Consider the following 27,141-nt stretch of genomic DNA (forward strand, 5'->3'; position numbering starts at 1 on the left):
AGAAAGACAGGAATGCTGAGCAAAGAAGACACCTATTTTGAGGCCATCCTGAATATCCCTAGATCCATAAGCCAGAGGGAAGCCTGGCTATGCAGAAAGCAGAAAGATAACCAGCTCTTTACTCCCTTATGCAAAAGGGCTAAGTACTATAGGTTTCTTTCCCCAACCCTTAGGCCTTTGCACAGTGTACATGACAAATGACCATAAACCTTAGTGAGCTAGAACTCTGCTTTCTGCAACTTAGTTTTCCACAAGTCCACTAGGAAAATTACTCAAATGTTTTGTATATTTAAGAAATAAATACGTTAATTGAACTCACCTGAAAGCTACTCTTTTAAAATGAGGAAAAAACAGAGAGATGAAAAGCAAGGGACTTACCATCTTTCATGTTCAGCTTGATGGTGAGACAAAGATTCTATAGTACTCATTTTTTAAAAAAGGTTTTACTTATTTATTTATTTGACAGAGAGAGAGAAAGCACAAGCAGGGGGAGCATGAGAGGGAGAAGCAGGCTCCCCACTGAGTGGGGGAGCCTGATACGGGGCTCAATCCCAGGACCCCAGGATCATGACCTGAGCCAAAGGCAGATGCTCAACGAACTGAGCCACCCAGGAGCCTCTATAGCACTCATTCTAAAACAAACTCTGCCTAATGGAAATACCTTTTTCTCCTTCATGATACATGACTTACTGAGGGGCACCTGGGTGGCTCAGTTGGTTAAACATCTGCCTTTGGTTTGGGCCATGATTCCTGGGACAGAGCCCTGTATAAGGCTCCCCGCTCATCAGGGAGCCTGCTTCTCCCTCTGCCCCTCCACCCTGCTCGTGTTCTCTCTCTCTCAAATAAATAAACAAAATCTTTAAAAAATATATATGACATTGATTTTTTTAACAGTAATTTTTTATTATGTTATGTTATTGAAAATGACCATTGTAATACTGTGGGGTATATCTTCCAAGATATATGTATATGACATATGTGTGTACATGTGTGCATTTGTATGTATTCTTTTAGATAAAAACTGTATGATTTTGGATGTTACTTTTTTACCACATAACAATGACATCTTTCTGTGTCAGTAAAGATCTGGCTTTCCTTCTAAAGGGCTGCACAATATTCATCAAAATGGATGTACCTATTTAAAGATTTATTTATTTATTTTAGAGAGACAGAGAGAGAGAAAGAGCACACGAGAGCAGAGCAGGGACAGACGGGGAGGGAGAGGGAAAGAGAGCCCCAAGCAGAATCTACACTGAGCATGGAGCCTGAGATTGTGACCTGAGCTGAAACCAAGAGTCAGACACTTAACCAACTGCACCACCCAGGCGCCCCATGGATGTACCAATTTAATGAGTCTTCTACTGATGGACAATTCAGTGGCATCCATTTTTTTTGCTACTATAACGATTGTGCTTAATATCCCTTTAAATTTATTTTTGCATACTTGTCCTACAAATTTTTGAAGGATACATTTCTAGTGGTGGAATACTAGATTCAAGTACATGCATATTTTATTTATTTATTCATTTTTTAAAGATTTTATTTATTTATTTAACAGAGATAGAGACAGCCAGCGAGAGAGGGAACACAGCAGGGGGAGTGGGAGAGGAAGAAGCAGGCTCCCAGTGGAGGAGCCTGACGTGGGGCTCGATCCCGCAACGCCGGGATCACGCCCTGAGCCGAAGGCAGATGCTTAACCGCTGTGCCACCCAGGCGCCCCTACTGCATATTTTAAAATGGATTAGCCAGTATTTTTCAGATTGTGCCAAATTATACCTCCAGGAACAGTATATGGGAGTGTTCATTTCCCCCACATCCTCACCTAGTTACCTCTCAATTTAATCTTTGCCAAAAAAAAGGTGAAAAACTGCCATCTTAATCCATACTTCTTCTAAAGATATTTATGAACAATTTGATTTTTCTATAAAAGTCTTTCATTCCTTTTTTTAAAAGATTTTATTTATTTCAGAGAGAGAGAGTGCACATGAGTGGGGGGAGGAGCAGAGGGAGAAGCAGTCTCCCCACTGAGGAGGGAAACCCAAAGTGGGGCTCAATCCCAGGACCCCAGGATCATGACCTGAGCCAAAGGCAGACGCTTCACCAACTGAGACACCCAGGTGCCCCAGTCTTTCATTCTTACTTAGTCAGCTTTTTCCGAGTTCAGATTATATTTAGGCCAAGTCTTCCCAGAGTTTGAAAAATATCCTCTTGTATTTTCCTCCTATATTTTTTTAACTTTTAAAATGAGCTATAAAGGTCGGGGTGGGGGAGCGCACCTGGATGGTTCAGTCAGTTAAGCGTCTGCCTTCAGCTCAGGTTACGATCCCAGGGTCCTGGGATCAAGCCCCACACCAGGCTCCCTGCTCAGCAGGGAACCTGCTTCTCCCTCTCCCTCTGACCCTCCCCCTGCTAGTGTTCTCTCTCTCTCTCTCAAATAAATAAATAAAATCTTTAAAAAATAAAATAAAATGAGCTATAAAGGGTATAATTTACAGACAATAAAACGACCCCACTTAAAGTGTACAGTTCATTGAGTTTTGACAAATGTATACCTGTAGTAACAATCCCTAGTGAAGAAACAGATCCTTTCCATCAGCCCAGAGGCCCCTCTGCAGTTCCCTTTGCAGTCACTTCTGGCCCCAGCAGTTGCTGATCTACTTACTGTCACCACAGATTACCTTTGCCTATTCTTGAATTGCAAATAAACGGAACAATAAAGTATGTAGCATCTTGTGTAATCTTGCTCTTGAGATTCATCCAAGTGGTTCATGTATCAGTAGTTCTTTTTCTTTTGAGCAGTACTCCATTGTATGGGTGGATCACACTTTGTCCATTCACCCACTGACAGACACTGGGTTGTTTCCACCTTTTGGCTATTGTGAATAATGCTGCTATGAATGTTCCTATGCAAGTTTTCGTTTGAACACCTATTTTCAACTCTTTGGGATGTATGTACAACTGGTGGAACATTTGGTAATTGTAATTGCTAACTCCTTTCCAAAGTGGCTATCCCACATTTAATAGTAAAAGTTTAAATATAGGGGCACTTGGCTGGCTCCGTCAGAAGAGCCTGCAACTCTCAATCTCAGGGTCATGAGTTTGAGCCCTACATTGGGTATGGAGATTACATAAACAAACAAACAAACTTAAACATTTTTTTAAAAGCTTAAATATATCTGGAATTTCTTTTTTGTGTATGATGTTAGTTAGGAATCTATTTTCCCCCAAATGGAAATAGAAGGAGAAAAGTCCATGAAAGTTAAGAATGTCTCTTTTGTTCAGCACTGAACCCCACTACCTGGAATAGTGCCTAGCTGACACTCAGATACTTCCTGAATGAATAAACTATCAAACAAAGGAACTGTCCAACACTATTTGGTGAATAATCCATACTTTTTTATTGATTTGAAGTAATATCTTTCTTAAATATAAATTCCTATATACACATGGGCCCATCTGTGGGCTCTATTCAGTTCTACTGATTTATTTGCTCATTTTTTAGTTATTACCATACTATTTAAATTACTGTGGCTTTAGAATATGGCTACATGTCATACGCTACCAACTTTTAATTCTTTGTCATATTTTACCTCCAGATAGAAATGATGAGAGAGATATACCAAGACGTATCTTCTTTTCCTCTCAAACTAATGGCCTATAACTTGAAAGCCTCCCTTTCTTCCTCACTGGTGACTTTGCCAGTCACTGGGAAAGACTACACAAAATGGCCTGGGAATCAAGGTTATTCAAAGAGAAGGTATGGTAGGGTAGGTGTGTATGCTGGAGAAAAGTGATTTAGTATGTATATTGTACTGAGTTTTCTGCTCCTTGGCCTTGTATACGAATTCTTTCTGTGTCTATTGACATGAAAAGATTTCTTCTTTAATACCCTCCCTTTTATCTGTCTATCCATCTCTTTCAACTCCCACCATAATAGGCTGGTAGTGGTGTGCTGGGACCAATTTAGATCAGCTCATAAAAGCCAACTATTGAAATTTCAGAAGTCTGTGAGCTGGCTGAGGCCACATTAGTTATTTGAAATCAGCCATGGTAGGAATATTACACCATGGAAACTGGCAAACACAAAAAACCAGGGCCCTTCCTCCTCCCTGAGAACTGGGTATTAAACAAGTACCAGCATACCACCGAGAAAGTCGATCATAAAGTTCGTTCTAGTCTTTCCTCCAGCCTTATTCTGGGTAGCATATATAGTAAAGGGTCTGCAGGGTTCAAAAGAGAAGTTGGGAGCAGGATTAATGAATGGCAAAGCTCTTGGAAAAGGAAATTCAAGGAGAACTTGAACCTATTACTTCAAGCACTTAAACTAAATTTGTTTCTGTCAGTTGAGTATTTCAGATATCACTGCCTATATTCTAGAAAAAAAATCTTACCTGAGCCATTATGGATCTTCGTTACTGAGTCCAGATGTGTAAGGCTAAAGGGATAAAATAGTTTAGGTTAGTAGCAAAGCAGCAGTGAAGGGAAAACAAAATGGTCATGGTCTATGTAACAAAATGATAAACTGCACCAGACCTTTGCAAATTGGATTAGATGAACATGTATAATTTAAATTCCCTTACAGTTAAATTTTTCATGATTTGGAGTATGTAATTTTATTCAGAACCTCAAGATAATTCAAAGAGATAATTTGAAATTACTGTCTCTCACTTCATATAGTACACATTTCTTGGGCAAGACCCAGTGCTTGTCAATAGGGCTACTAAGATATAGTTGTTTTTTGTTTTTTGTCTTTTTAACAACCAAAAAGTACCATTGTCCTTGAAGAATCCCAAGTGTAGCAGGAGAGAAATGAATGTTAAATAGATTATTTACACACTTTCTCACAGAGAGGTGAAAGGAAAGGGGACTCAAGAAGAGGAAAAGAGGGACCAGGCCCTGAGAAGTAAAGAGGAGAGAGGAGGGAAGGCTCTACCTGTGGATCCTCCTATATGCATCTTGCTCCTCTTGGCACAGGATCTTGGGCAGCTCAACTGCTGATTCAAGGCATACTTTCCCAATGGTTACATGAGGTACAATATGGATTGGGATTTCAATCCTCTCATACCTGCAGGACAATCAATTCAGGTTAGTTTTATGTTTGCTTTCTAGCTTTATTTTGATATAATTACAAAAACGAATTATATATATTTAAGGTGTACAAATTGATGTTTTGATATTGATATTTTGAGTAAAATGATCACCACACTCAAGCCAATTAATATATCCATTACCTCACATAGTTACCATTCTTTGTGTGTGTGGTAAGAATACTTGAGATCTACCTTCTTTGAAAATTTCAAGTATATAATACAGTGCTGTTAACTGTAGTCACCATGTTGTGCATTAGATCTCCAGAATTCATTCATCCTGAAACTTTGTACCTTTGACCAACACTTCCTCATTTTCCCTTCCACCACTCCTGCCATGGCAACCACCATTCTACTCTCTGCTTCAATGAGTTTGACTATTTTTATTTATTTCAATTCATCCACTGACAGACCTTTAGGTTGTTTTTATATCTTGACTATTGTGAATAATTCTGCAAGGAACATTGGAGTACAGATATCATTTTGAGATCCATATTTTATTTTCTTTGGCTGTGTACCAAGAAGTGGGTTAGTTCTTAATGTCGAGTTGTCATAATCAGAAGTTTTCTATAATCTTAATAGAAATTTTGGGATACAATACTCAAAGATTAGACATTTCTGTCATTCATTTAGTAGCTCAACTTCAAAGCTGACTGAATTAAAACTGAGCTCCTCTGGGGAGCAAATTAGAAGCCCATTTGCAGAGCCAATATTCCCTACTCTCCTAGAAAATGTGAGGCCACTTTCATAAACTTAATGGAGGTCTTCGGAGCTCCAGGTCCTTACACTCACTCCCCCAGACAAGGGGAATAGCTAATTGATGCTGGTTTTGGTTGAGAAGTTGCCATTGGGGTTGAACACATTGATCACAAAGCCTGGGGAAGCGTAGCTGCAGACTTTTCAGTGATTCCATCAGATTCATGATGTAGATGGGATTACTCATAGAAATGCTCACTTGTTCTAACTTAGTGTTCACTAGTGGCCCTCAGTTTCCATTCTCTCCCCTCAGGGGAAACAGGTAAGAAATTCACATATACTGGGGCACCTGGGTGGCTCAGTTGGTTAAGTGTCTGACTCTTGGTTTCAGCTCAGGTCATGATCAAGCCCCACATCGGGCTCTGTACTTGGCACAGAGTCTGCTTCAGATTCTCTCACCTTCTTCCTCTCCCTCCTGCTCTCTCTCTCTCTCAAATAAATAAATAAATAAATAAATAAATAAATAAATCTTTTTTTTTAAAAAAAGGATTCACTCTTGGGGTTGTACATTCTGTGGGTTTTCACAAATATATAATGGCATGTATCCACCATTATAACATCATACAGATTAATTTCACTGCCCTAAAAAATCCCCTATGCTCCCTATTCAACCCTCTCTCCTCCCTAACCCCTGGCAACCACTTATCTTTTTTTAATTGTCTCCATAGTTTTTCCTTTCCTTTTATAGCATGTCTTATACTTGGAATCATGTAGTACATAGCCTTTTCAGATTGGCTCAGTGCATTTTTTAAACTACTCAGGTGATTCCAAGGAATCCAGGATTCCAATTCCAGGAATGAGTGGTCTAACTCATTTTTCTTTCTCCACACCTCCCAATCTATTCAATTAAACATTTCTTAATTTTTGGTGAGAAAACATTCCTTAGAGTTTCAGAAGCCTATTAACTTTTCTTTAGAAAGAAAAAAACTAAGGTCAGATACATGAGTTTTCTTTCTAACAATAAAAGAAAGCTGATAAGCAAAGTGCTTTCTGGCTAGATATGAAACCTCAAAGGGACATTTAGTAAAATTAACAGTATCTAGCATTCATATAAAATTACTAAGCATAGGAAGAAGCAGAAAAATCTGACCCATACACAAGAAAAAAATAAGTCAACTGAAATAGAGCTGGAAATATCAAAGATGAAAGAATTAGCAGACCGAAACAGAGCTAGAAATATCAAAGATGAAAGAATTAGCAGACAAGCTTCTTAAAATAACCATTATCATTATAAATACTCTGTGTGTGTTCAGGAAGGTAGAGGAAAAATTGAACATGGATAGGATCAACAGGAAATTAAACATTACAGAAGGAAAGATTAGTGAACTTGAAGACATAGCAATAGAAACTATATAAAATAAATCACAGATAGAAAAAAAGACCAAAAAACAAAGAACAGAGCATCAGAGAACTGTGAGACAATGTCAAGTGGCCAAATATGTGTATAATTGGAATATCCAAAGAAAACGAGAGAGTGGAAAAGAAAAAAAAAACTTGTAGAAATAATAGCTTTTTGTAAATTTGATGAAAAATGTAAATCCACATGTCTAAGCACAATGAAACCCAAGTACAGAACACATGAAAACAATTACACCATGGCACACTATAATCAAATAGCTTAAAACTAGTGAAAAAGAGAAAATCTTAAGAGAAGTCAGAAAAAAAGTCATATTAAGTAAACAGAAACAAAGGTAAAGATGATAGCCAGTTTCTCATTGGATGGTTGAGAAATATCTTTATGGTTCTGAAAGACAAAAATGGCTACCCCAGAGTTCTTTAAAATATTTTTTAAAGATGGAATTAGACTTTTTTCAGACATATGAAAGTTGAAAGAGTACTTCACCAGAAGACTTACACTACCAAAAACATTAAAGGACATTCTTCAAGAAGAAAGAAATGGTAACAGACAGAAACAAAGAAATGAAGAGCACTGGAAATGGTAACCTACTGAATGGGAGAAGATATTTGCAAATCACATATCTGATAGAAGGTTAGTATCCAAAATATAGAAAGAACTTATAAAACTCAACCCCAAAACATGAATCATCCAATTAGAAAAATGAGCAGAAGACCTGAATAGACATTTCTCCAAAGAAGGCATACAAATGGCCAACAGACATATGAAAAGATGCTCAACATCACTCAGCATCAGGGAAATACAAATCAAAACTACAATATCAGCTCACATCTGCCAGAACTGCTAAAATAAAAAATACAAGAAGCAACAGGTGCTGGTGGGGATGTGGAGGAAAAGGAATCCTCTCATACTTTTGGTGGGAATACAAACTGGTACAGCTACTGTGGAAATCAGTATGGAGGTTCCTCAAAAAGTTAAAAATAGATCTATCCTACAATCCCACGATTGCACCAAGTATTTACCTAACGAATACAAACATACTAATTCAAAGGGAAACCTGGACCCTGATGTTTATAGCAGCATTATCAACAATAGCCAAAGTATGGAAACAGCCCACGTATCCACTGACAGATGAATGGATGAAGAAGATGTGGTATATATACACAATGGAGTACTATTTGGCCATCAAACAGAATGAAATCCTGCCATTTGCAATGACATGAATGGAGCTACAGAGTATTATGCTAAGTGAAATAAGTCAGTCAGAGAAAGACAAATACCATGTGATTTCACTTGTGTGGAATTTAAGAAACAAACCAAATGAACAAAGGGGGGAAAAAAGAGAGGAGGCACACCAAGAAAAAGACTCTTAACTATAGAGAACAGACTGATGGCTACCAGAGGGGAGGTTGGTGCGGGATGGGTGAAATAGGTGACGGAGAATAAGAAGGGCACTTGTGATGAGCACCAGGGGTTGTATGAAAGTGTTGAATCACTATACTGTACGCCAGAATCTAATACTACACTGTATGTTAACTAACTGGAGTGAAAATAAAAACTTAAACTTAAAAAAATAAAATAAAATATGGAAAAAGTATCTCAGTGAAAATACACCCAAAGAAAAAGAAGAAATAAAGAAAAAAAATAGTGGGCTTCCTTGCCTTTGATCTTGATCTTGCTGTGATTGCCACCCCTGCTTTCTTACTGTTCCCATGTTCCTGATATATTTTTGTCCATCTGTTTATTTTTAGCCATTTTGAATCTTTGTGTTTTGTTTGACTCTTGCATAGAGCACAGAATTGGGTTTCCTTTGCTATCTAATTCTAAAATAATTTTCTTTAATATGTAAATTCATCTAACTAAAACAGACGTAAGTCCTGGGGGTGTAATGTACAACATGATGACTATAGTTAACGATATTGTATTATTTGACAGTTACTAAGAGAATAAATCTTAAAAGTTTTCACCACACACACACACACACACACACAAAAGCAATTTGTAACTATGAAAGATGATGGATGTTGACTAAACTTGTGCCAATTATTTTGCAATATATACATGTATCAAATCATTATGCTTTACACCTAAAACTTATACAATGTTTTATGTAATTATATCTTAATAAAACTGAATAATACATACATATATAACCTATGGATCAATGAGGAAGTCAAAAGGAAAGTTACAAATTATTCTGAACTGAATAAAAATGGAAAACACAGCAAGATGTATAAGATGCAACTAAAGGAGTACTTGGAAATTTAAATAAATTTCTATAAAAAAGGAAAATAGATCTCAAACAAATGAACTCAGCTTTCACACACCTTAAAACAAATAGAAGAGAAGAAATAGAGAAAAGAACAAGTGAACAAAGTAAACAAAGAGAAAGAAATAACATATCAGAGTTGACATAAATGGAACAGTACACAGATCAACAGAGAAAACCAATGAAACAAAAGTGATTTTTTGAGATATTCAATAAAATTGTTACATATAGCCAGACTTACCAGAAAAGAGAAACAAATTACCAATATAGTAACAAGAGAGATGACATTACAATGATTTTACAGATAATAAACAATAAAAGATATTATTCTAACAACTTTATGCCAATAAATTCAACTACTTAGATGAAATGAATAAGTCCCTTGAAAGATATGAATGACCAAAGCTCGCTCAAGAAGAAATATATAACCTGAATAGCCCTATATCTATTAAATAAATCAAATTGGTAGTTGAAAAGCTTCCCACAATGAAGATTTCAGGCCCAGAAGTCTTGACTGGTGAATTCTACCAAATACTTAAGGAAGAAAGACTATCAATTCTACAAAAACTCTCCCAACAGCTGTATTCAGCAGTTTATTAGAGATTCCAATGAATGCAGTAAGGTAAGAAAAATAAACAGAGGGCATCCGGATTGGAAAGAAAGGAGTAAAACTGCCTTTATTCACAAATGACAACCTATGTGAGTAATCCAAGGACTCCTCAAAAAAGGTACTAAAATTAACAATTGAATTTAGAAAGGTAGGATGTAAACTCGGTATACAAAAATCAGTTGTATTTTTATACAGTAGCAATGAGCAATAGGAAATTGAGATTAAAATTAAAGCATTTACAATGGATAAAAATATGAAATGTGTAGGGATGAATCTGACAAAAGATATGCAAGACTTGTATGCAGAAATGTACAAACCATTATTGAGAAAATTAAAGACCAAAATAAATGGAGAGATATAACATGTTCATAAATTGGAACACTCAATATTATTAAGATGTCAATTCTCCCCAAAATGATCCATATTCAATATAATCCGAATAAAAAATCTCAGGATGAGGAGTTAAGATGGAGGAGTAGGGGACCCCTTTTTCAGCTGGTCCCCTGAGTCGAGCTCGATAGGTACCAGACCATCCTGAACACCCATGGAATGAACCTGAGACGCAGGAAGATACATCTGGATCTCTACAAACGAACATCTCCAGCGATGAGTATTGAGGTAGGAAGCCGGGAACTGTGAAACCGCGCACAGATATTGTAAGAGAAATGGAAGGGGGAGAAAGCCGCCACGTTCGGGCGCCGGGAAGCGGTAGCCACCTGCACGGGGGATCGGGTGGACTCGCGGACTGGCACCCGAGAGAGAGAGCGGACTGAGACCGTGAGCCGGGGAACGCGCACCACCAGACTGAAAACTGGAGCTCCGGAGTGCGCGCGAACCACACTGAAACAGAGCTCTGGAGCGCGCGGGAGCTGCTGGTGGTGTTAGAAACACGAAGGACAGAGACGCACCGGCCCTGGAAGTGAGGGCTGGGACGCCGGCTGTGGGGTGCACATCCCCGGACGCTGCAGGGTTGAGCAGCACCAACAGAAACAGAGTTAAAGTGGCCAGAACATCAGTGGAGAATGGTCTGTGATCCGTCTGTTCAGAGACAGAGGCTGAGATTCGGCCACTGCTGCTCTGACTCTCAGAAGAGGCACAGCAAACCGCCAGGGAAAGCCGCCAGAGAACAAAAGCCTGGAAATACTGGCTCACAGCATGCCCATCCCCATTCCCCTTCGCAGGGGACATGGAGACTCTACCCAAACAGGGTTGCCTGAGTATCAGCGTGGCAGGCCCCTCCCCCAGAAGGCAGGCTGAAAAATCAAGAAGCCCACATCCCTAAGGTCCCTATAAAACAAGAGCACACTGCCTGGGTCCCGGTCAATAATTTGGGCTGTGGACAACCCTGCAACCTCTCCTCATCAGAATGACGAGAAGGAGAAATACCCCCAGCAAAGAAAAGACAATGACTCTGTGGCCTCTGCCACAGAACTGATGGATATGGATATAACCAAATTATCAGAAATGGAGTTCAGAGTAACAATGGTCAATATGATGTGTAGACTTGAAAAAAGTATTAACGAAAATGTTAATGAGAATATAGAATCTCTAAGGGCGGAAATGAGAGCGAATCTGGCAGAAATTAAAAATTCTATGAGCCAAATGCAGTCAAAACTAGAGGCTCTGATGGCCAGGGTCACTGAGGCAGAAGAACGTATTAGCAAATTGGAGGATGGGTTAGTAGAAGAAAAAGCGAAAATAGAATCTGGACTTAAAAAAATCCACGCCCACGAATGTACGTTACAGGAGATCACTGACTCAATGAAATGATCCAATGTCAGAATCATCGGCATCCCCGAGGGGGTGGAGAAAAACAGAGGTCTAGAAGAGATATTTGAACAAATTGTAGCTGAAAACTTCCCTAATCTAGCAAGGGAAACAAGTATTCGTGTCCAAGATGCAGAGAGGACCCCTCCCAAGTTCAACCACGACAAACCTACACCACGTCACGTCATAGTGCATTCGCAAATATTAGATCCAAGGATACAGTATTAAAAGCGGCCAGGGCAAAGAAATTTCTCATGTACCAAGGCAAAGGCATCAGAATTACATCAGACCTGTCTACACAGACCTGGAGTGAGAGAAAGGGTTGGGGGGGGGCATTTTTAAAGCTCTTTCAGAGAAAAACATGCAGCCAAGGATCCTTTATCCAGCAAGGCTGTCATTCAGAATTGATGGAGAGATAAAGACCTTCCAGAAACGCCAGTCATTGACCAATTTCGTAACCACAAAACCAGCCCTACAGGAGATATTAAGGGGGGTTCTATAAAAGTAAAAAAGCCCCAAGAGTGATACAGAACAGAAAGTCACAATCTATAGAAACAAAGACTTTACAGGCAACATGGCATCATTAAAATCATATCTCTCAATAATCAGTCTCAATGTAAATGGCCTAAATGCTCCCATAAAGCGCCACAGGGTTGCAGATTGGATAAAAAGACATGACCCATCCATCTGCTGTCCACAAGAGACTCATCTTGAACCTAAAGATACATCCCGACTGAAAGTAAAGGGATGGAATACCATCTTTCATGCCAATGGACCCCAAAAGAAAGCTGGGGTAGCAATTTTCATATCAGACAGAATGGATTTTAAACTAAAGACTATAGTTAGAGATACAGAAGGGCACTATATTATTCTTAAAGGATGTATCCAACAAGTGGATATGACAATTATAAATTTATATGCCTCCAACAGGGGAGCAGCAACATACACAAGCCAACTCTTAACCACAATAAAGAGACATATAGATAAAAAAACGTTAATAGTAGGGGACATCAAAACTCTGCTCTCAGCAAAAGACATATCACCTAAGCACAAAATCAACAAAGAAAGAAGAGCTTTGAATGCCATACTCGACGAGTTGGACCTCATAGATATATATAGAACACTAGACCCCAGAACAAAAGAATACGCATTCTATTCTAATGCCCATGGAACATTCTCAAGAATAGACCATGTTCTGGGTCACAAAACAGGTCTCAACCGATACCAAAAGACTGAAAGTATTCCCTGCATATTCTCAGACCACAATGCTTTGAAATTGGAACTCAACCACAAGGAAAAATTTGGAAGAAACTCAAACACTTGGAGACTAAGAACCATCCTGCTCAAGAATGATTCGATAAACCAGGAAATCAAAAATCAATTTAAACAATTTATGGAGACCAACGAGAATGAAAACACAAGAGTCCAAAACCTATGGGACACTGCAAAGGCAGTCCTAAGGGGAAAATACATAGCCATCCAAGCCTCACTCAAAAGAATAGAAAAATCTAAAATGCAGTTTTAATATTCTCACCTCAAGAAGCTGGAACAGCAACAGAGGGACAGGCCTAATCCATGCACGAGAAAGCAGTTGATCAAGATTAGAGCAGAGATCAATGAATTAGAAACCAAGAGCACAGTAGAGCACATCAACAGAACTAGAAGCTGGTTCTTTGAAAGAATAAATAAAATTGACAAACCACTGGCAAGACTTATCCAAAAGAATAGAGAAAAGACCCAAATTAATAAAATTATGAATGAAAAGGGAGAGGTCACAACCAACACCAATGAAATTGGAAGGATTATTAGAAACTTTTATCAACAGCTTTATGCCAATAAATTAAGCAATCTGAAAGAGATGGAGGCCTTCCTGGAAACCTATAAGCTACCAAGACTGAAACAGGAAGAAATTGATTTTTTAAACAGGCCAATTAATTATGAAGAGATTGAAACAGTGATTAAAAACCTTCCAAAAAACAAAACGCCAGGGCCTGATGGTTTTCCCGGGGAATTCTACCAAACATTCAAAGAAGAAATAATACCTATTCTCCTAAAGCTATTTCAAAAAATAGAAACAGAAGGAAAGCTACCAAACTCATTCTATGAGGCCAATATTACCTTGATCCCCAAACTAGGCAAAGACCCCATCAAAAAGGAGAATTACAGACCGATATCCCTGATGAATATGGACGCCAAAATTCTCAGCAAGATCCTTGCTAATACAATCCAACAGTACATAAAAAGGATTATCCATCATGACCAAGTGGGATTCATCCCTGGGATGCAAGGGTGGTTCAACATTCGCAAATCTATCAGTGTCATAGACTTTATCAGCAAGAAAAAAGCCAAAAATCATATGATCCTCTCAAATGATGCAGAAAAAGCATTTGACAAAATACAGCATCCTTTCCTGATTAAAACCCTTCAGAGCGTAGGGATAGAGGGTACATTCCTCAATCTCATAAAAACCATCTATGAAAAGCCTACAGCAAATATCATTCTCAATGGGGAAAAGCTGGAAGCCTTTCCCTTAAGATCAGGAACACGACAAGGATGCCCACTCTCGCCACTATTATTCAACATAGTACTAGATGTCCTTGCGACAGCAATCAGACAACAAAAAGGGATAAAAGGTATCCAAATCGGCAAAGAAGAGGTCAAACTGTCTCTCTTCACAGATGACATGATACTCTATATGGAAAACCCAAAAGAAGCCACTCCCAAACTACTAGAAGTTATAGAGCAATTCAGTAATGTGGCGGGATACAAAATCAATGCTCAGAAATCAGTTGTATTTCTATACACAAACAATGAGACTGAAGAAAGAGAAATTAGGGAATCCATCCCATTTACAATCACACCAAAAATCATATGCTATCTGGGAATTAACTTAACCAGAGATGTAAAAGACCTATATTCTAGAAACTACAAATCACTCTTGAAAGACATTGAAGAAGACACAAAAAGATGGAAAAATATTCCATGCTCATGGATCGGAAGAATTAACATAGTTAAAATGTCCATGCTACCCAGAGCAATCTACACTTTCAATGCTATCGCGATCAAAGTACCAATGACATTTTTCAAAGAACTGAAACAAATAGTCCTTAAATTTGTGTGGAACCAGAAAAGGCCCTGAATCACCAAGGAACTGTTGAAAAGGAAAAACAGAGCTGGGGGCATCACAATGCCGGATTTCGAGGTGTACTACAAAGCTGTGATCACAAAGACAGCATGGTACTGGCACAAAAACAGACACATAGACCAATGGAACAGAATAGAGAACCCAGAAATGGACCCTCAGCTCTTTGGACAACTAATCTTTGATAAAGCAGGAAAAAACATCTGGTGGGAAAAAGACAGTGTCTTCAATAAATGGTGCTGGGAAAATTGGACAGCTACATGCAAAAGAATGAAACTTGACCACTCTCTCACACCATACACAAAAATAAACTCCAAATGGATGAAAGACCTCGATGTGAGACAGGAATCCATCAAAATCCTAGAGGAGAGCATAGGCAGCAACCTCTACGACATCGGCCACAGCAACCTTTTTCATGACACATCTCCAAAGGCAAGAGAAGCAAAAGAAAAAATGAACTTGTGGGACTTCATCAAGATAAAAAGCTTCTGCACAGCCAAGGAAACAGTCAAAAAAACTAAGAGGCAGCCCACGGAATGGGAGAATATATTTGCAAATGATACTACAGATAAAAGACTGGTATCCAAGATCTACAAAGAACTTCTCAAACTCAATACACGAGAAACAAACAAATCATAAAATGGGCAGAAGATATGAACAGACACTTTTCCAATGAAGACATACAAATGGCTAATAGACACATGAAAAAATGTTCAAAATCATTAGCCGTCAGGGAAATTCAAATCAAAACCACACTGAGATACCACCTTACGCCAGTTAGAATGGCAAAAATAGACAAGGCAAGAAACAACAATTGCTGGAGAGGATGTGGAGAAAGGGGATCCCTCCTACATTGTTGGTGGGAATGCAAGTTGGTACAGCCACTCTGGAAAACAGTATGGAGGTCCCTTAAAAAGTTAAAAATTGAGCTACCCTATGATCCAGCCATTGCACTACTGGGTATCTACCCCAAAGATACAGATGTAGTGAAGAGAAGGGCCATATGCACCCCTATGTTCATAGCAGCATTGTCCACAATAGCTAAATCGTGGAAGGAGCCGAGATGCCCTTCAACGGATGACTGGATTAAGAAGATGTGGTCCATATATACAATGGAATATTACTCAGCTATCAAAAAGAACGATTTCTCAACATTTGCTGCAACATGGACGGCACTGGAGGAGATAATGCTAAGTGAAATAAGTCAAGCAGAGAAAGACAATTATCATATGGTTTCTCTCATCTATGGAACATAAGAACTAGGAAGATCGGTAAGAGAAGAAAGGGATAAAGAATGGGGGGGTAATCAGAAGGGGGAATGAAACATGAGAGACTATGGACTCTGAGAAACAAACTGAGGGCTTCAGAGGGGAGGGGGATGGGGATTGGGATAGGCTAGTGATGGGTATTAAGGAGGGCACATGTTGCATGGAGCAGTGGGTGTTATACGCAACTAATGAATCATCGAACTTTACATCAAAAACCAGGGATGTACTGCATGGTGACTAACATGAAATAATACAAAAATATTTTTTAAAAAATCTCAGGCTATTTTGGAAAACAGTCTGCAATTTCTTAAAAACTTAAATATACATATGCCGTATAATTCAACCAGTCTGTCTGTAGGTATCTCCCCAAGGGAAGAGAGAGCACATATCCATACAAAGACTTGTACACAGAGGTTCAAAGTAGCTTTATTTGTGATAAACCAAAACTGCAAGTAAGTCAAATGTCTATCAACAGGCAAATGAAAAAACAAATTGTGGTAATATTTATATAATTTAATACTTTTCCATAATAAAAGATGTAAACTATTGATACATGCTATAATATACATGAATCTCAAAATAATTCTGGTGTATGAAATGAGACAGACAAAAAGTACATAGTCTATTATTCCACATATATGTATATTTTTTCCCTAAAAAAATGCAGACTACTCTACAGTGATTACATATCAGGGCTTCTGGGGTTGCAGGAGGGACAGGGAGTGATAAGGAAAACTGCAAAGGGGCACTAAGACAAGTTTGAGGGTGATGGATATTTTCATTATCTTGATTATGGTGATGGTATGTACAGGTATGTACATGTCAAAACTTATCAAATTGTCTATTGTAAACACATGCAGTTTATTGTATGCCAATTATACCTCAATTATGCTGTTAAAAAATAAAAGGAACCAAGCCTCCTTGGAGAAATGCTGAATCCAGAAAAGAAGAAGATGAAAATGGAACATCTTCTTGTGCCAGAAAATCAAGTAGTACTCAAAGAATAATGAGAACATATCAAAAGAACATGGAAGGGGCTTCCACTGGTTGATTCTGAAACAATGTGTGCCTCAAAATAGCTAATGATAATAATGGATTATCCACTGAATAAAATAAGAATCCAAATATACACACAAATATAAATAAATAAATGAAAAAAATAAAGAAATGGGCAGGAAAAGCCCTTCCTGGGAGTAGAGTGCCAACTGGTAAATGTAAAAGGAATGATGGAATTAGAAACTTGCCTTTGATAATCATCTTAGTAATAAATAATTTAGGAAAGAATCGCTGATGAATGCTAAAACTTCCCACAATATACTTATTCATTTCAAAGGGAAGAAGAGTAACTTTATAGCGGAAAACTTCACAGATACTACCTTAAGCATCCAGTCAAAGTTGAAACCACCAGTTATGGGACAAATTGATACCATATGCCTCCTGATACAAATCACTGAGAAGAATACAACATCACCTTTGTGGTAGCTTTGCCAAAAGTGAGTAATCTGCATCTCATCATGAATAATATAAACAAATCCAAAATGAGGGACATTTTCCAAAATAACTAGCCTACAGTCTTCAAAAGTAGTACACTCACAGAAGATCAAAGGAGACTACAGAGTCATGATCATGATATGCAATGTGTGAACCTGCAACCAGGACCAAAATAAAGTGCTGTTATTAAGAAAACTGGTGAAATTTGAATACTATCTATGGACTAGGTAATAGAATTGTATGAATTTTAATGTACTGAAATTGATTCTTTTATTGTTGTTACGTAAGAGAATGTACCTGTTCTTTAGGAAATGTCCACTGAAGGGGCATCGTAGATATAACTTACTCTCAAATGGTTCAGGAAACACTATTCGTAGGTATAAGGAAAAAATGATAATGGAAATATGATAAATGCTCACATTTGAGGAATCTGGGTAAAGGGCACACAGGAATCCTTTAGTACTATTCTTGCAACTTTTCTGTAAATTTGAAATGATTTTAAAACGATGTTAAAAAACACTAAGAATAATAACTAAAAGAATTAAAACAGTACACACAACTTCTAAAACAGAAAGAAAAAAAAACCCAGAAAATTCAGTGTAACAAATGGCAGGAAAAGTAAAAAGAATTAAATAGAAAGCATGGCAAACAGAAGGCAAAAAACACAATTGCAACAATGATAATAAAATGAATGCATTACACTCACCTATTAAGACAGATGTTCTGATTGTTTAAAACCAAATAACTCAAGATCTTGTTATATCCTATTTACAAGAGACATACCTGAAACAAAGTAACTGAGGAAGGCTGACAATGAAGGAATGGAAAAAGTTATAAAAGGAAAAGGCTACTAACAAAAACAGCAACATGCAACAAGCAGTGGCAGACACAAATGTCCAGTCTCACCTTCCTCCTTGGTAACAGAATGCCAATTTTTAGTCAAGGCAAAGCTACCTGACAGGCCTCCCTGCTTAGGTGTGGCTACTTCACTAAGTTCTGCTATTGAGATGGAAATGGAATAGTTTTCTGGGATTTCTGAGGTCATTTACTAGAAATTGGCTGAGCTAGGATGGGCCCCTTTTTGCCCTCCTACCTTTCCTCTTCCTTCTGGCCCTCAATGGAGATGTGCTGGCTGGAACTCCAGAAGTCTCGTGGACCATGAGGGGACCTTAGGATGAAAACCATATACCAAGATGGTGAAGCAGAAGATAGGAGCCTGGGTCCCTGATGACATAACAGAGCCCTGGAATACATATCTCCAGACTTCTACCCAAGAAAGAAATAATCTTTCTTGTTTAAACTGTTATTATTTAATTTTCCCCCTAATATACATAGTTCAACCTAAACCTGACAGGAACAATAATAATCTTTAGAAATATTTTAAGGCATACATACATAAATGTGTAAATGGTCAAAGAAGGCTATTTCATATTTTATGAAGGAAAACACAACAGGACAATATAATAGTTACGAACCTTTATAAACTCCTTATGTAATAATGATGCAGCTTCAAAATATATAAACCTAACCCTGACTAAAACATAGAAGTGGATGGGAGGTTTATATACATCTCTCTCAGATATGTATAATCAAAACCACAAACTATGAGAAAGGATATAAGGATCACTATAACATAACTTAACAAGCTTGTTCTAATAAGGATATAAGGGACTTGTACCCAAGAGACAATATACATAGTTTTTGATGCATATGAAAAGTACAAAACTTGACCATGTTTTAAGTCAGGGGTCAGCAAACTTTTTATGAAAAGCCCAGACAGTAAATGTTTTCAGCTGCGTGAGCCACAGGGTCTCTGTCACAACCACCCAGTTGTGCAATTTTAACTGGTAAATAAAATGAGTGTAGCTGTGTTCCAATAAAAATTGATTTCCAAAATAGGCACAGGGCCCTTGTGGCCTATAGGATGTAGTCTGTGGACCTCTTTTTCTAGGTAACAAAGGAAATATCCAAAAATTTCCATAAAGCTGATATCACCTGGGCCACAGTTACCATAACATGTTAAAAATTATGGGGCACCAGGGTGGCTTAGTCTGTTAAGCATCCAACTCTTGATTTCAGCTCAGATCATGATCTCAGATCATGAGATCAAGCCCTGCAGCGCCCTCTGTGCTGGACATGGAGCCTGCCTAAGATTCTCTCTCTCCCTCTCCCTCTGCCCCTCTCTGCCCCACACTTTCACTCTCTCTTAAAAAAATAAAAAAATTAATGTAATAGCAAAATAAATAAGTAAATAAAATCTACCCCCTCCCAGACCTATACATCTGGAAATTTTTAAATGCACTTCTAAATAACTCGGGTTGAAGAGAAAATAAAAACTGAAAAATATAAATCAGAAGTAAACAAACAAACAAAAGCCACTGGAACCTACGGAATGAAGCAAAAGTGAGGAGGAAAATTTATAGCATTAACAGTATTTATCAAAAAACAAGGGAGACAGAAAATAAACTTAGTTTTCATCTCAAAAATTTATCTTTTTAAAGATTTTATTTGTTTACCTGAGAGAGAGAAAGCACAAAGCAGGGGGAGCAGCAGGCAGAGGGAGAAGCCAGATTCCCCACTGAGCAGGGAGCCCATGGGGGCTCGATCCCAGGACCCTGGGATCATGACCTGAGCCAAAGGCAGACACTTAACCAACTGAACCACCCAGGCGTCCTTTATCACAAGAACTTAGAATGAAGATAACAATGAAAACAACACAGCAACAATAAAACATACAGAAAACAGAAGGAAGAAATAAAGAAAAAAAGCAAATTTTTTTAAAAAAGGTAAGAAACTGGATTAATCTACAGAACTTAAAGCTGGTCCTTTGAAAAAACCAACAAAATATACAAGCCTCCGGCAACAGAATCAAGAAAAAAGGAGAAAACACAAGTAAACAGCATTAGCAATGGAAAAGGGGACATACTCAAAGAAACAGATCACACAATCATCCACTCAAAAATATTTACTGAATGGCTACCATGTGGCAGGCCCTGCTCTAGTTGTTAGTCAACAAGACAGACAAGGTCCCCACAATCATGGAGACAACAATTTAATTGGGGGAAAGAGACTGTAAATAATAAACAAATAACTAATTTACATTAGTGATAAATGATACAAAGAAAATAAAACAGGTTTTTTAAATTTTTTAAAAAGATTTTATTTATTTATTTGAGAGAGAGTGAGAGCAACAGCATGAGCAGGGAGGAGGGGCGGAGGGAGAGGGAGAAGCAGACTCCCCACTGAGCAGGCAGCCCGATGTGGGGCTTGATCCCAGGACCCAGGGATCATGACCCAAATAGAAGGCAGGTGCTCAACCCACTAGGCCACCCAGGTGCCCCCCCCAAAATTTTTTTATATGTTAATACATATATCCTCAAACCCAAAGAATAGAAAACAGATGAAATGGATAATTTTCTAGGAAACTATAAATTACCATAACTGACAAATACTACATGATTCCACTTATATGAGGCATCTAAAATAGTCAAACTCATAGAAGCAGAGAATACAGTAGTGGCTGCAGGCGATGGGGGAAGATATAAAGGGGCTGTTATTCAATGGGCATAAAGCTTCAGTAATGCTACATGAATAAATTCTAAAGATCTACTGTTTAACATGGTGTCTCTAGTTAACAGTAAGGTATGGTGCATTTCAAAATTTGTTAAGAGGGTAGATCTCATGTTCTCTTCTTACCACAAAAAAAAAAAAAAAAAGAATCAAACAAACAAAAAACCCACAAAGGACACAGGGAAAATTTGGAGGTACTGGAAATGTCTATTACCTTGATTGTGGTGATGGTATCACATCTATTTACATATGTCCAAACTCATCAAATTGTATATATTAAACATGTGTAGATCTTTGTTTATAAATTATGCCTTAACGAAGCTGTTTAAAAAATAAACAAGCAAGAAAAAATAGCACTATGCAGCCAAAATAAGGTCTTGAAGATTAAGATGGTTAAAAAAAAAACCCAGAACAGTCAATGGGTGCCATAATTTTCATTGTTCATATGTAGGTTCTAGATCATTTGTAACCCAATAAAGTCAGAAGGAAAACAGGCTCAGGAATTCAAACAACAGAGGAAGAGAAGTATCATCTGCTTCTAGACCAATCAAAATCTATTTCTTTTTTTTAAAAGATTTTACTTATTTATTTGACAGAAAGAGAGAGCGGAAGCACAAGCAGGGAGGGGCAGAGGGAGAGGGAGAAGCAGACTCCCCACTGAGCAGTGAGCCCAATGCGGGACTCAATCCCAAGATGCTGGCATCATGACCTGAGCAGAATGCAGATGCTTAATTGACTGAGCCACACAGGAGTCCCTGGGCCATGACATTCTTAAAAGGAGACACAGAGTAAGCACTGGCCCTGCACTTGCCCAGCCACATGGTCTTGGATGAGCCACTTTATTTCCACAGACTCAAATTTCTGAAAGACACTCTTCGACCTTTTAAAGCACTAGTGACTGTCTCTAGTGACTGAGAATCCAATTCTTCTCTTTTCTTCCATTATAGTAGCACTCTTTTATAGCATTTGCACCATTTATTGAGAACACAGTGACAAACATATTCTGAAACTCTGGTAGCACTTACATGGAGGATTAATTTCCAGCTAAAAAGTTTTCCCTCCAACAGTGCACTCCCAAATACATTTTTCAGACCACTAATCTTCACCATCCTACAAAAATAAATTTGTTCTTGGGGAGGGTGGTGGGGGATTGGGATAAGACGGTGATGGGTATTAAGGAGGGCACATATTGCATGGAACACTGGGTGTTATACGCAAATAATGAATCATGGAACACTACATCAAAAACTAATGATGTACTGTATGGTGACTAACATAATAAAAAATTATTAAAAAAATAAATAAATGTGTTCTTAATACTTAAAATGTTTCTATTAAATCATTCCAAAGTTCAGAGAAAATCAGTGCTTTGTACTTCAATTAATAACTTTATTGAAATATAATTGTGGGTGGGGGGCGCCTGGGTGGCACAGCGGTTAAGCGTCTGCCTTCGGCTCAGGGCGTGATCCCGGCGTTGTGGGATCGAGCCCCACGTCAGGCTCCTCTGCTATGAGCCTGCTTCTTCCTCTCCCACTCCCCCTGCTTGTGTTCCCTCTCTCGCTGGCTGTCTCTATCTCTGTCAAATAAATAAATAAAATCTTAAAAAAAAAATAATTGTGGGTGGGATAAGAACACTTAGGAGTTACCCTCTTACCAATTTCAAGTATAAAATACAGTATTGTTAACTATAGTCACATTGCTGTATATTAGCTCTCCAGAATTTATTCATATCTTGCATAACTGAAACTTCATATCCTTTGACCAACATCTCCCCATTTAACCCACCTCTCAGCCACTGGCAACCACCATTCTACTCTCTGGTTCTATGAGTTTGACTGTTTAAGGTTCCAAATATAGGTGAGGTAACGCAGTATCTGTCTTTCTGTGTCAGGCTTATTTCACTTAGCATAAGGTCCTCTAGGTTCATCCATGTTGTTGCAAATGGCAAGATTTCTGTCTGTACCAAGGCTCAATAATATTCATTGTGTATGTGTGTGTGTATATATATATACACTCTTGATAATTAATGATGCTGAGTACCTTTTCAAATACTTGTTGGCCATTCGTAGGTCTTCTTTTTAGAAATGTCTAGTCAGATCCTTCATATATTTTTTAATTGGGTTATTTGGGCTTTTGATATCAAGTTCCTTATATGTTTTAGATATTAACCCCTTATCAGATATGTGGTTTGCAAATATTTTCTCCCATTTCATAGGCTCTATCTTTTCACTCTATTATTTCCTTTGCTCTGCAGAAACTTTCAGTTTGATGAAATCCCACTTGCCTATTTTTGCTTTTGTTGCCATATCCAAAAAAATCATTGCCAAGTTCTTCAAAAAGCCTTTTTCCTACATTTTACTCTAGTAGTTTTATGGTTTTAGGTCTTACGTTTCAGTTTAATCCATTTTGAGTTGACTTTTGTATATGGTGTGAGTAAAGGGTCAAATTTCATTTTTGTACATGTGGCTATTCAGGTTTTCCAAAATCATGTATTGATTTTATTGTGGATTCTTGGCACTCCTGTTGAAGATCAATCAACCATAGATATGTGAATTTATTTCTGGGCCTTCAAATCTGTTCCATTGGTCTAGATGTCAATTTTTTATGCCACTATCATACTTTTTGATTACAGTAGCTTTGTAATATTATTTAGAAACCAATCAGTGTGATGCCTCCATCTCCGGTCTTGCTCAAGATTGCTTTAGCTATTTGGGGTGTTTTGTGAGACCATATGAATTTTAGGATTGTTTTTTCTATTCATGTAAAAAAAATGCCACTGGGGGGCAACTGGGTGGCTCAGTCGGTTAAGTGTCCAGCTCTTGATTTTGGCTCACGTCATGATCTCATGGTCCTGGGATTGAGAACCACGTTGGACTCCCTGCTCAGTGGGGAATCTGCTTGTCTCCCTCTCCCTCTGCCCCTCTCCTCTCTCTCTCTCAAATAAATAAATGTTTTTAAAAATGCCATTAGGATTTTAATAGAGAATGCATTGACTCTTTAGGTCACTTTCAGTGGTATGGTCATTTAACAATATTAATTCTTCCAATCCATGAACATGGCATATCCTTCCATTCTGTGTTTTCCTTCATCAATATTTTATAATTTTCAGGGTACAAGTCTTTAACTTTGGTTAAGCTTACTCCTAAGTATTTTATACTTATCCCTAAGTATTGTGAATGGGATTGTATTCCCAATTTGGGTAGTTTGTTGTTTGTGTATAGAAACTCAACTGATTTTTATATATTTGTTTTGTATTCTGCAACTTTAATTCTAAGTTTTTGTTGTTATTGAGTCTTTAGGGTTTTCTACATATGTGATCATGTCATCTGAGATCTAAGATAAATTTTACTTCTGATATAGAGGCCTTTTATTTCTTTTTCTTGTATGACTGCTCTAAGACTTCCAGTACTATGTTGAATAGAAGAGGCAAGAGTGGGTATCTTTGCCTTTCACTGGATCTTAGAGGGAAAGCTTTCAGTTTCCCCCCCCCATTGATTATAAGATTAGCTGTGGGTTTTTCATGTGTGGCCTTTATTGCATTAAGTTCCTTCTATACCTATTTTGTTGAATTTTTGTGCTTTTTCTGCATCAACTGAGGTGATTGTGTGGTTTTTATCTTTCACTCTGTTAATACGGTATATTAAATTGATTTATTTGCATATGTTGAAACATCCTTATATCCCAGGGATAATCACATTTGTATACATGTTAATGGTGTATAATCCTTTTAATGTGCTGTTGAACTCATTTTGCTGGTATTTTATTAAAGATCTTTGCATCCTTGTTCATTAGGGATATTTGCTTGTAGTACTCTTTTCTTGTAGTAGCTTTATGTGGCTTTGGTATCAGGGTAATGCTGGTCTCATAAAATGAGTTTGGAAGTGTCCCTTCTTCTGTTTTAAAGGGGTTTAAGAAAGATTGGTATTAATTCCTCTTTGAATGTTTGGTAGAATTTACCTGTGAAGCCATCTGGTCTTGGGGTTTTTCTCCTAGTCTGTCATCTTGCAGATGTCACTCTGCATGTAATTTACAGTTTATGCTAGTAGTTACTTCCCTTATGGATATATCACAAAGATGAATGAGTATTGTTTTTAAAGTTATTTTTTCATTGTTTTTACATGGTGGGAGGTTAGCTTTATCTCTAGATATGTAATACCTATAAGCTTTAGGAATGTTCCACTTAAGGATGGGAGGATCTGGTGCAATTGGGACATTTTTTTTTCAACTAATGGCTTAGAACATTCCTAAGATAACTGAGGACATCCCACTGTTATTCCTTTTGAGAAAGATAGGAGTATAAACTTCAAAGAGGGTGTTTACTAATGCAAGGTATACAAGTGTGTGTACACACACACACACACACGCTATCTATATATTTGCAATACACACACACACACACACATATTTGCACTAAGCCCCAAGAGTGAAACCCATCATTACAATCAATTAAATGTTAAAGTAACTCCCTCACATTATTGTGTAATTTTAAGCTGTTCTCAATTGAAAAAAAAAAACAGAATGCTCATTTAGTCTTTCCATTATTTAGTCATGCATTCATTCAATGTTTCTTCTGTTCCTATCTTATATTTTCTCTGTTTCTGTCCAGGTTGCCCTTTTCCTTTATGGATTCTTAGGTCCCTTAAATTGCCTATCACAATGCTGAATGCTGCATTACAGTATTTACTACTCAATACATTTGAGAATCTATGTAGGAGTAGGGACTGCAGCTCTTACTTCTTGATTTCTCCCCAACACATCCTGTATAAAAGAAACTGCTCCAAATATCCCCTAAGTATCTTTTGTAGTAAACAAAAGCCCTAATTTTAGCTGGGTGCATTGATTCTAAGCTAAAATATTTCTTTTTTAAAAATATTTTTTATTATATTATGTTAGTCACCATACAGTACATCCCTGGTTTTTGATGTAAAGTTCAATGATTCATTAGTTGCGTATAACACCCAGTGCACCATGCAATATGTGCCCTCCCTACCACCAGCCTATCCCATTCCCCCACCCCCCTCCCCTTAAGCTAAAATATTTCTTAGCATCTCTTGCAGCTAGTTGTTACTGTATACTTGCTAGCTAATAAGATATTTATTAAAAAGTTATATGTACTACCTGGAAGATTCCTTAAAAAGAGGGGCATCTTTTTAAAAACTTCCTTTCATTTGCTGTTTAGAATATCATGGTAGGTCTGAAAGTTTATCATCCATCTTGGGCTATTTGGAGACCTTGTAAAATGGAGTAACAAGATAGAAGATGCCTATTTCCTTTAATAACAGTCATTTACTGTTTCTTTTCTGTGATGGAGAATTTAACTTTGCTTAAGGTACTATTTTTGGAGTTTTTGCTTAGTTCTCAACCAAATGTAATTTTAACTAATACAACCTAGTAAATTGTTAGACACATATTATGAACCTAAATAAAAACATTCTGATTATTTGACTTTAATTTTAGGGCTATGAACATAGGGTTATACCCATGTATAAGACAGGTGCTATTCCTATAGAATAAAAGGCTAGACCTAAAAATATGCATGGAAAGGTTTTCAACTTTATTAGTGATCAACAAAATGCAAACTAAAGCCACAATGCAATACTACCACACACTCACCAGAATGGCAAAAATGAACAAGACAGATAGTACCAAGTATTGGCAAGGATGTGGAAGAAGCAACTTTCCAATATTGCTGTTAGGAGTGAAAATTGGTACAGACACTTTGGAAAACTGTTGGCATTATCTATTAAAGCTGAACACATATACACATATACTTATCTATTCTACTCCTAGGTAGGTACCCAACAAAAATACCCAACAAATGTAC

General features: G+C 37.7%; 1 protein-coding gene across 1 annotated transcript in view; it reads right to left on the bottom strand.

The window, feature by feature from the left end:
* BRCC3 (BRCA1/BRCA2-containing complex subunit 3) overlaps positions 1-27,141 on the bottom strand; it is a 65,142-nt gene that overhangs the window by 7,026 nt on the left and 30,975 nt on the right. Inside the window, exons 8-10 of the mRNA XM_087859849.1 lie at positions 18,841-18,915; positions 4,934-5,065; positions 4,392-4,435 (exon numbers count right to left, since the gene is read on the bottom strand). Coding sequence (XP_087715975.1) covers positions 4,392-4,435; positions 4,934-5,065; positions 18,841-18,915 — 251 coding nt within the window. The remainder of the gene's footprint in view (positions 1-4,391; positions 4,436-4,933; positions 5,066-18,840; positions 18,916-27,141) is intronic.

Source organism: Ursus americanus, chromosome X (assembly GCF_024610735.1).
Source record: "Ursus americanus isolate L20-20 chromosome X, mUrsAme1.1.p, whole genome shotgun sequence".
NCBI classification, from domain to species: Eukaryota; Metazoa; Chordata; class Mammalia; order Carnivora; family Ursidae; genus Ursus; species Ursus americanus.